Source organism: Portunus trituberculatus, chromosome 43 (assembly GCF_017591435.1).
Source record: "Portunus trituberculatus isolate SZX2019 chromosome 43, ASM1759143v1, whole genome shotgun sequence".
In the NCBI taxonomy this organism is placed as follows: domain Eukaryota; kingdom Metazoa; phylum Arthropoda; class Malacostraca; order Decapoda; family Portunidae; genus Portunus; species Portunus trituberculatus.
Window position 1 is genome coordinate 20,374,190 of NC_059297.1, and position 10,398 is coordinate 20,384,587.

The window sequence follows — 10,398 nt, forward strand, 5'->3', positions numbered from 1 at the left end:
ACAAGAATAAAACAAAAACTAGGGAGATAATGAGACGAAAATTCATAAATTCTCGCAGTGGTGGACAGGAGGAGAGGAGGAGTAGGAGGACGGGACGCAAGTTTATTATATTAACATTTTCATGAAACCTTCTTTCAGTAACAAACAAAGGCTGAGTGATACAGACAGATGAACAGAGAGAGAGAGAGAGAGAGAGAGAGAGAGAGAGAGAGAGAGAGAGAGAGAGAGAGAGAGAGAGAGAGAGATTGAGGGATGGAAACGAAAATTCGCAAATATAATAATATAATAGACAGACAGACAGACAGAGATGAAGTTCCTTACAGCGTTACATTCCAAATTTCCTTTATTGAAAATTGTCGATTATTTAACTGCTTATCGCGACACGCAATAGTGTTCCCAATCATACATGTATATTTACTTCGCTTTTAGCATTGAACGTTCCCTTCATATATATCTACAGTTCATAGTCAATAATCTCTCTCTCTCTCTCTCTCTCTCTCTCTCTCTCTCAGATATCAATGCCACGATGAGGTAAACTTTTAGTTTAATTAAAAGTTGTTGATTTTTCTTTATTCCAGATCTATTCACATACGAATGTTGATAACTTAATTGATGGTCCATAGCCCTTTTCTCTGCAAAGCATTTTAGATACCATAATAAAACATACATCTTCTGAATGTTATCTTATAATTCATGTTACATTTCTTTAAATTTCCTCATTATCATTTCTCCTTTTCTTATGTTTACTCATACTTCTAGCGAGTGATATGAAAAAAGGCGGTGCAGCTTCACGTCACGTAGTCACGTCACCTCACGTCATATCTGGGTACACTAAGTAACAGGCATGCTAAAGAGGCTTTCCTCTGACCCCCTGCAACTGCCAAGACCGCGCAGACCTCAAGGGTAGGGCTGACCGAATAGAAGGGCGGGAGGCGAAGGAAAAGAAGGTAGGAATGAGATAGAGAGGGAGAGAAGAAGAGGGGTTGAGATGAGATGGATAATGATAGGTTTAGGAATCTCTCTCTCTCTCTCTCTCTCTAAATACCAATAAACTTTGACGCATACAAAAACAGTACAGGTGAGAGGAACACTTGCGTGATCACACACACACACACACACACACACACACACACACACACACACACACACACATTCCTCCGCTTACAAAAAATCACTTTACTCACCTTTCCTTCACTCTCACACTCAACTCACTCCTTGTACCTCATTCCTTCACTCAGCTCACTCATATCCCTCCCTCACTCACTGACTCTTCAATCACCAAATTCCCTGTACTTCATTCACACCTTCAAACACTTAATATTAACAATTCACTCACTCAGTCACCAGTTCCTTCAATCACCACTTACGTACAATTATACAGTATGTAACACACACACACTCTCTCTCTCTCTCTCTCTCTCTCTCTTAGAACTGCCGATGATTTATATTTTAATCTGCAATATGTATAACCATCCTATATTTTTCAATGTATCGGATTAACTTTGTTCAATTATACGTACAGTAGTGTAATATAAGTTCATTTCTTATCTCATTTAGATACTACTGTTTTTACGACAGTTTAGATTTCAACGGATTTCTATTAGTTTTATCATGAGTTCTAAACTTGTTGAGCTTATATAATTATTTACATGGTGAATGTAGGGAATAAACACAGTGCAAAGGAAATAAAGAATCTATCTATCTACACCAGAGATCTCAACCTTTATTTTTCCCGTTTAGAACCCCTTGAGTCATAAAAATGTCAATTTAGTGAATGCCACTAACTCAATATGCAATAGTACAGCAAAGGATATTATTAGATGAGCCATCTAAGTATCCCTGAAATGTTAATTTAGTGACTGACACTAACTCAGTTTATGCAATGGCACGGCAAAGCATATTTTAGAATAGCATTCTAATTACCCCTGGAAATCTTCTTGTGAACCCCTAGGGGTTCGCGAACCCCAGGTTGAAAACCCCTGAGCTACACACACACACACACACACACACACACACACAAACATATATATATATATATATATATATATATATATATATATATATATATATATATATATATATATATATATATATATATATATATATATATATATATATATATATATTTCACAAACACTTCTTCCAACTTCGCTTTACCTGTTGTTCTGTAGCTTGGACTTGGAGCGGGACCGTTTTGACACTTTGTTTAACCTGAAGTGGTCTGGCATGGGCAGCGTGGAGGCGTACCCGTGTTCCATTTCTGCCGGGAAGAAACAAAGAGAAAATAAAATGTGGACGGAGTGTTTGACTACGGCAGTGAGTAGGAGAGTCAGTATCGTAGTAGTAGTAGTAGTAGTAGTAGTAGTAGTAGTAGTAGTAGTAGTGTAGTGATGAAGGTGGTGGGATGTATAACTATAGCCTTGTGTGTGTGTGTGTGTGTGTGTGTGTGTGTGTGTGTGTGTGTGTGTGTGTGTGTGTGTTCACTATTCTTTCATATTTCTTCGTATGACTGAGGAGCGAGAGAGAGAGAGAGAGAGAGAGAGAGAGAGAGAGAGAGAGAGAGAGAGAGAGAGAGAGAGAGAGAGAGAGAGAGAGAGAGAGAGAGAGAGAAAGGTTTTTCTGGTACAGGTGTTTGGGGAGGATTTAAGACTTGATATGGTAATGGAGGAAGGGAGGAGAAAAGAGGAAGAGGAAGGATAAGTACTAGGGTGGAGGTGACAGGTACCTTATCCTAATGACCTGACACCCACACGATTACCTGTGTGTACTCCTCCCCGTGTGTGTGTGTGTGTGTGTGTGTGTGTGTGTGTGTGTTCACTGTTTGATCTGGTGCAGTCTCTGACGAGACAGCCAGACGTTACCCTACGGAACGAGCTCAGAGTTCATTATTTCCGATCTTCGGATAGGCCTGAGACCAGGCACACACCACACACCGGGACAACAAGGTCACAACTCCTCGATTTACATCCCGTACCTACTCACTGCTAGGTGAACAGGGGCTACACGTGAAAGGAGACACACCCAAATATCTCCACCCGGCCGGGGAATCGAACCCCGGTCCTCTGGCTTGTGAAGCCAGCTCTCTAACCACTGAGCTACCGGGCCATGTGTGTGTGTGTGTGTGTGTGTGTGTTTTATCCCTCTCGTCCCTACCCCATCCTGTTTCCGATACCTTCTTTCCTCTCCTTTTTCCCTCCTCCCACACACAGGTACTACGAGTATAATACATGGCTACCAGTAGGCCTACACCTAAGTCGCCGTGCCCCTAACAATTAGGCCTATAATTACTGTAGTACCATTTTTTTTTTATTTACGGATTCACTTACTTAACTATATATATATATATATATATATATATATATATATATATATATATATATATATATATATATATATATATATATATACTCTAGACTGGTCTACGATCTGTTTGCTTGATCATTACAGGATCATCACACAATTCAAACAATTATCAACAAATCATGTTTACTAATATTTTCGAAAGTTAGTGTAAAAAAAAGTAATTTTGAAAGTAGAAAAATATATCTGGTAGTAGTAGTAGTAGTAGTAGTAGTAGTAGTAGTAGTAGTAGTAGTAGTAGTAGTAGTAGTAGTAGTAGTAGTAGTAGTAGTAGTAGTAGTAGTAGGTAGGTAGTAATAAGATGTGAAGGAGGAGGAGGAGGAGGAGGAGGAGGAGGAGGAATAGTAGTACTATTTACCTTCCCCATCCCAACCTGTAGAGTTCCTCCTTTTGGCCTTATCTTTCCATGGCCTGGGGCAGCTGTGTTCCTTGGAGACACGCCCGACATCCCTCGCCTTTTCATAACACCAAGGCCTCTCTCTCCCCCAACTTATTCTATTAAACTTTTCACTGCGTTCATAATCCTATTAGTGTATTCCATCCTGTCGCTCCTCCGGCCAGACTTAGCGGCTAGGAGCTGGCTGTGGAGAAGACTGCTGTTTGTAAGGTAAGGCTGAACTAGATTGACTGTCTAGCCTCAACTGAAGTGGTCTAGCCAAATATGAACATCGCTAGTGGGAGGAAGAATGAGTGAAGTAACGTGGAAAAACTACTGTAGGAGGAGAAATGTGAGGCTACACTATAGATGACTGTCTAGCCTCCCCTAAGTAGTCTTGCCAAATATTAACATTGCTAATAGGAGGAAGACTGAGTGAAATGATGTGGAGAAACTACTGTAGGAGGTGAGGAGTGCTAAGGGCGTGACTGCTACTTGGGAGGAGGTGAGGTTATACTAGATTGACTGTCCAGCCTCCCATAACTGGTCTTGCTAAATATCAACATCGCTGCTGGGAGGAAGACTGAATTAAATAACACAGAGAAACTACTATAGGAGGAGAAATGTGGTGAGGGGATGACTGCTGCTTGGGAAGTGAGGCTGAATGTACTATCTTGATTGCCCAGTCTCCTATGAAAGGTCTGGCCAGATATTAACATCGCTAGTGGGAGAAAGACTCAGTGAAGTAACGTGGAGAAACTACTGTAGGTGGAGAAATGTGCTAAGGGGGTGAATGCTGTTGGGAGGGGAGGATGTCTGTACTATATTGATTACTCAGCCTCCCATAAATAATCTAGCCCGGTCTTATGATCGCTAGTGGGAGGTCACGAGGGAGACCGAGTGAAATAACGTGGGGAATCTGGCGGAGGAGGAGAAGGGAATTGGATGTCACCGCAGTTCATTCAAGTGGCACAGGGCCAATCGCAGAGGACAGGTAAGTGCGTCAACGTTACCCACACGGCACACGATGAAGTTTTACCTTCACTGTCAGTATACTCGAATTTGTGCGAGGCAGTTGCACATTTCGTTTCTATTTTAAGGTATACGTAGGTACATGCAAACAACTCCAAAAACTATTGCTTTTTCTCATACCAGATATTTCCCTTGCACTAACTCACTCGTGTATTCCTAACATCATTACTTCTCCCAACATAGCTTATTCTCTTTTGCTTCCTTTCGCATACCGAAAGAAACCGTCACTTCTCTCCACACACATGTGCACACACTGCTGGTCTTGCTTGTGTTCATTATTACCTCGCCCAGCAGGAAGTGGCGCAGTGCTGTAATCACCCTTGCTGTGCACGTAAAGAGGATGTGCCAAGTGTCTAACTGTCCATGTCCAACTCCCATCTCTCCAAGAGGATGACAACAATTTCCGTGACTCGTTTAGCTCTTCACGACGCTTTCCTCGCGTGTCAGAGCCGATGCCATGCTTCTCTATACGTTCTTTCTACCGCTACTTTCACTGTTACTGCTTTTATAAACTTATTAACCGCACTGCATTTTCTTCACCTCAATCCCTCTCCCTTTCTCTGCCTAACTGCTACCGCCTGTCTACCTGAACCACGATTTTCTACTCACTCTCACCTTTATCCTATCAATTTCAATGAAGCAAGCAGCGGTCTACTACACCCCCTTCATTGGTAGGCCATGGAGTAATCTGCCAGCCTTCGCCCCGCACCCTCCAGCCACGCCACAACGCGAATTAAAATGGTTAATCTTTGTGGAGAAATCTTTCTCCTGTTACTGTTTTTTTTAAAGTGTTGAACTTATTTTACCGGGAATAAATTTGTTGCATTAGTCTTGTCTTTTCCATAACTGTAAATGGTAAAAGATAAAATAGTATGGTGGTGGCGGTGGTGGTGGTGGTGATAGCCGTAGTAGTAGTAGTAGTAGTAGTAGTAGTAGTAGTAGTAGTAGTAGTAGTAGTAGTAGTAGCAGTAGTAGTAGTAGTAGTATAGTAGTAAAATAGTAATACTACTATTACTATGTATCTAACTATTACTAATAAGATAATTTTGACAAGTAAATGCAGCCTTAAATCGAAAAAATCAATACTACTATTACTACTAACTATTACTAAAAAAGAAATAATAATAATAATAATAATAATAATAATAATAATAATAATAATAATAATAATAATAATAACAACAACAACAACTAAACACAGAAACAACACTATCACCACCAGCACCACCACGATGACCGCTTATCTTTCCTTTCCTATCTAGTACTCAACTACCTTCCAAGTCCCACCACCACCACCACCACCACCACCACTCCGCCCACCATAACAATTATTTACACTCAAGATAACTGTCCAGACTTCCTTGTTTGCCTCCAAGACTTTACTTAACCTACACTACCATCCCTTGTCCCTTTCCCTTCCCCTCCTTCTCCTCTTCCTTCCATCTTCTCTCGTTCTTCTCTTTCTCTGACCCCTAATCTTCCTTACCTTTATCCCTTTCCTCCCTTCTCCTTCCGCCTCCCTCACCACAAAGCCGTGCCTCTCCTCCCCCTTCCCTATATAAATATGTTTACAAAGATTTGCATAATTTGAAGATTCCAGTACTTTTTTTGTACGTAATCTTTCTCTACTGCTTACTTTACCGGGTCTCTCTCTCTCTCTCTCTCTCTCTCTCTCTCTCTCTCTCTCTAAAACAAACATGCTCTGCCCAATCCTGTCAATATCATCCACAGCCAGAGAGAGAGAGAGAGAGAGCAAGCTTAATATATACAACACCCGCGTCTGTCAAGATAATAATAATAGGGGCTGATAGACACGCATGACATACACACACTCACACAATAGATCAATGGACGGCAGATAGACGGACTCGACAAACAGACAGGCAGACAGATAGTACAGCCACTGGTCACTTAATTAAAGCCAAGGAACCCAGTCAGTCAGTCTCTCTCTCTCTCTCTCTCTCTCTCTCTCTCTGAAGGACGGGCAGTAGGAAGACTCCGTGTATGTAGAATCATGAAGTGAGTGTATTATGTAAAAAAATACTAATGAATACCAACTATTATGCAGTATTTAGAAGGGATATATGTATAAACTCTCTCTCTCTCTCTCTCTCTCTCTCTCTCTCTCTCTCTCTCTCTCTCTCTCTCTCTCCCTCTCTCTCTACCGCGATATAATCCAGTTAACTCCAGGCATTGTAATTGGACAGAAATGTAATTTTTTAATGCCAATGAAATTAGCGCAGTGACTCGGTTTGTGTTGTGTACCTACTAGTTATCGAGAGAGAGAGAGAGAGAGAGAGAGAGAGAGAGAGAGAGAGAGAGAGAGAGAGAGAGAGAGAGAGAGAGATTAACGGATTAATTACCAGTTCTCTTCATCACAATCATCAGTGACCCACTTGAGTATCCAAGCTAAATAATAATAATAATAATAATAATAATAATAACAATGCAACGATGCAACAATATCAACAAGAAACAAATCACACAAGGAGACGTGGCAACAACCACTTCACACCTTAGGCAGTCTACCCACTCACTCATTCTCACACACACACACTCACACAGCATCGGTCTTCCACAGCAGCAGTTGATTCATTAACAAAATGTACACAAAGGGCTGGGCTTTGGCCAGGGAGCGACGTAGCACCAGCATACAGGACAGGACTCAACTTGAACCTGAATGATTGAATCACGCGCTCCAATGCTCCTCCCTCTCTTTTCTCTCTCTCTCTCTCTCTGTACGGCTCACACATAAACACAACACTAAACCTCATTCTTCGTCCCCTAACTTCCATCCACACAAGGCACGTACGTGTTATTTTCTTTTCTTTACCCACGTACACCAGCTATACTTGGAATGCACGTAGGTCTTTTGCTCTTCTCTGTCACGGTTATAGTTATCAATGCAGCATATACGCACACCTTCCTTGCATCACTAGCCTACACACAAATGGTTTAACATATCTCACTATACAAGCCTCACACCTCTGTAATTAAAGCATGGAATGCAGCAGTATGTATGCACCTCTTTTCTTACTTACCTAATCTCTCCCCCAATCCCATAACACCCACCAGCACACTAAAAATGGTTGTTTGTTTCATCTCAATTACTCCTAAATATAAGGTGGTTCCCTCTTTTTCTCGGACGCCCGGCTATTATTACGTTATGGTTTTCTCCTTAGCAATACACCGTCCCTGGGCACAACACTAGTCGGTAGCCGCACCTGTATTTTCGTCTCCCCATATCTCAACTCACTTGAGTCTCACTTAAGACGGATGTGAATATGCATGAGCGTGCGTGAACGTATGTTTGTTTATACATGGGGTCCCTGAGTCAACTGGCTCCTGGCGCTCTCTCACTCTCGCTCTAGACCTAGAGGTTCTGGTAGGGGGAATAAACTGGTATATATTTTGGTCAGTGCTGAGTATATAATATACCCTCTGTGTGTGTGTGTGTGTGTGTGTGTGTGTGTGTTACTTAGTTGTATTGCATAGAGGGTTCGAGTGGGACTCATAGTGTCCTGTCTCCATATCTCCACTTGAGTGTTTGGGTGCGAGCTAGTCGGCTGACACTTTCCCAGGTTTGACAAAAGAGGGACATGTTTACGGGCAGACAGGGCAGGGCAGGGCAGGCAGGCAGGCATTCCTCTCTGGGGCTGCGCACGGCACATGCTAGACTCATCACAAGCCTCTCGCTGCCGTTGCAACGTGTCAGCCGCATGCTTCAAAGAGACACCGCCCTGACCTTCCCCACACCCTCCCAATGACCCGAGCCAACCACGAGGTCATGAGGACTGTCTGACGCGGACCCTCGCGCCTGCTAGCCGTGCGGTGCCTCCTCCGCCGCCTCACCTTCCCAACAGGTGTGGTGGCGATGGTGGTGGCCGAGCGGGGGCGCGAGTTATGATCGATCACGTTATGGCGGCGCTGTGATCACCGTCACGTCTGTCATGCATCCTTCTCTTCCTCCTTCCCTTACCCTTACCAATGACACTAAGGTTCATAACACTAGTGGTACTCCACGTCATTAGTAACTCTTAACACTTACAATCTGCATAATATTCACTCAAAGATGGTAGCTATATACCTCATTCTCTTATAACACAGGTGGCTCCCTCACTCATAAAATAGATGACTCTCTCATAAAACATGTGGTTATCTCACTCATAACACAGGTGGCTCCCTCATTCATAACACAGATGGTTCCCTCACTCATAATACAGGTGATCATATCACTCATAACACAGGTGGCTCCATCCCTCTTAAAACAGGTGGCTCTCTCACTCTTAACACTGGTGGTTCCCGCACTCTTAACACAGACGGCTCCCTCACTCATAACACAGATGGCTTCCATCACCCTCATAATACAGGTGTCTTAACACTAGCGCTTCCTGTAAACAGATGGGCCACCCTCATACTTTCTCGTCACATGGTTGGCTACCTCACACTCTTCTCATTGGACACCAGTGGCTGTATAGCGTAAGTGTTTTCCCCAACAGATGGCTAAGTAAAGCCATGGGTTTGCTTTGATGTGGCGTATACAATCCTTTACTGTATTATACATACACAATAAGCTCACATTTTGTTCAAGAGTTGAGTGTTTATGTGTGTGTGTATATATATATATATATATATATATATATATATATATATATATATATATATATATATATATATATATATATACAAACACTCAATATTCATGAGTGGGTGATCACGGCACATGGTTGTACACTTAATTTCCCGCAACAGCAGTAGCTCAGCACACCGCTGGTAGCTTTCTTGGCCCATCATAATATCGCAGGTGCCTCGTCACGGCCCTGCTGGCTCATCATAACAAAAGTGGCTACTTAACTGAGGTGGCTCTCCCTCTCCCTGGCCACAGCGGATGCTCGCCAACCTACCTCTCATTACTCTCGCTACGGACGCGTCCTGTTGGCCCTGTCTTCCCCCACACCGGGCGCCTCAGAGGCCTCACACAGGCCAGGCAGCTGCACACCACCAGTCACAGGGCACTGCATTACTCACCCCTGAATACATCGTGTCTGCCTCCCTAAAATCGATGTAGTCTTTTCCTCTCCCTACATTGTTAATCACTAAGAGGGTAAAATAACCTGTCCCTGTAGCTTACCTCTCTCCCGCCGCTCTATGTACTCCGCGGCCTGGAGAAGCACTGCCAAGCTCATATTTGTGATATCAATAAATAAATCCACGTGAAAGGCGCGGACGATACGCCGGAGCGTTAGCACCCTCACTCCACAGTGTCTGTAAGCCAACTACTGTCAAAATTTCGTAGCCACCTTGCTTCAAGCGGCGGCGGGTGTTAAGCGCGTTGCCATTGGCCGAGGCAGTTTCTATGTGGGACGCACAGCCAATGGCGCGCCAGCTGAGAAGGGAGCTGGGTGCAGGCATCACGTGCGTCTCATGCCTGGTCCGCGCAAGGGTTGATGAGGACACAACGCGACAAAGACATTGCTTTTCTTCCATTTTCTCGTTGATTTGTGCCCCTTGAGTTATTATGATACTCCATATACGAAACCCAACTGCTTTGCTTACATATACAGCTGTAAAAGCAGCCCTTACACCACCAGAAACCCTGATATAGAGGAATTATTGACCGGGAACGGCAC

The 10,398-nt window shown here is 43.2% G+C and overlaps 1 protein-coding gene across 3 annotated transcripts in view; it reads right to left on the bottom strand.

Annotated features, from left to right (window-relative positions):
* The window catches only part of LOC123518325 (max-interacting protein 1-like), a 232,846-nt gene extending 222,803 nt beyond the window's left edge, over nt 1–10,043 (bottom strand). For 2 of the 3 annotated variants that reach the window (XM_045279084.1, XM_045279083.1), the window contains exons 1-2: nt 9,900–10,043; nt 2,158–2,260 (exon numbers count right to left, since the gene is read on the bottom strand). In XM_045279084.1, coding sequence (XP_045135019.1) covers nt 2,158–2,260; nt 9,900–9,954 — 158 coding nt within the window. In that variant the 5' untranslated portion in view covers nt 9,955–10,043. Of the gene's footprint in view, nt 1–2,157; nt 2,261–3,718; nt 3,738–9,899 lie in introns of those variants that run through there. The other variant, XM_045279085.1, reaches the window with a different exon arrangement.
* Between the last annotated feature and the right edge of the window lie 355 nt (nt 10,044–10,398).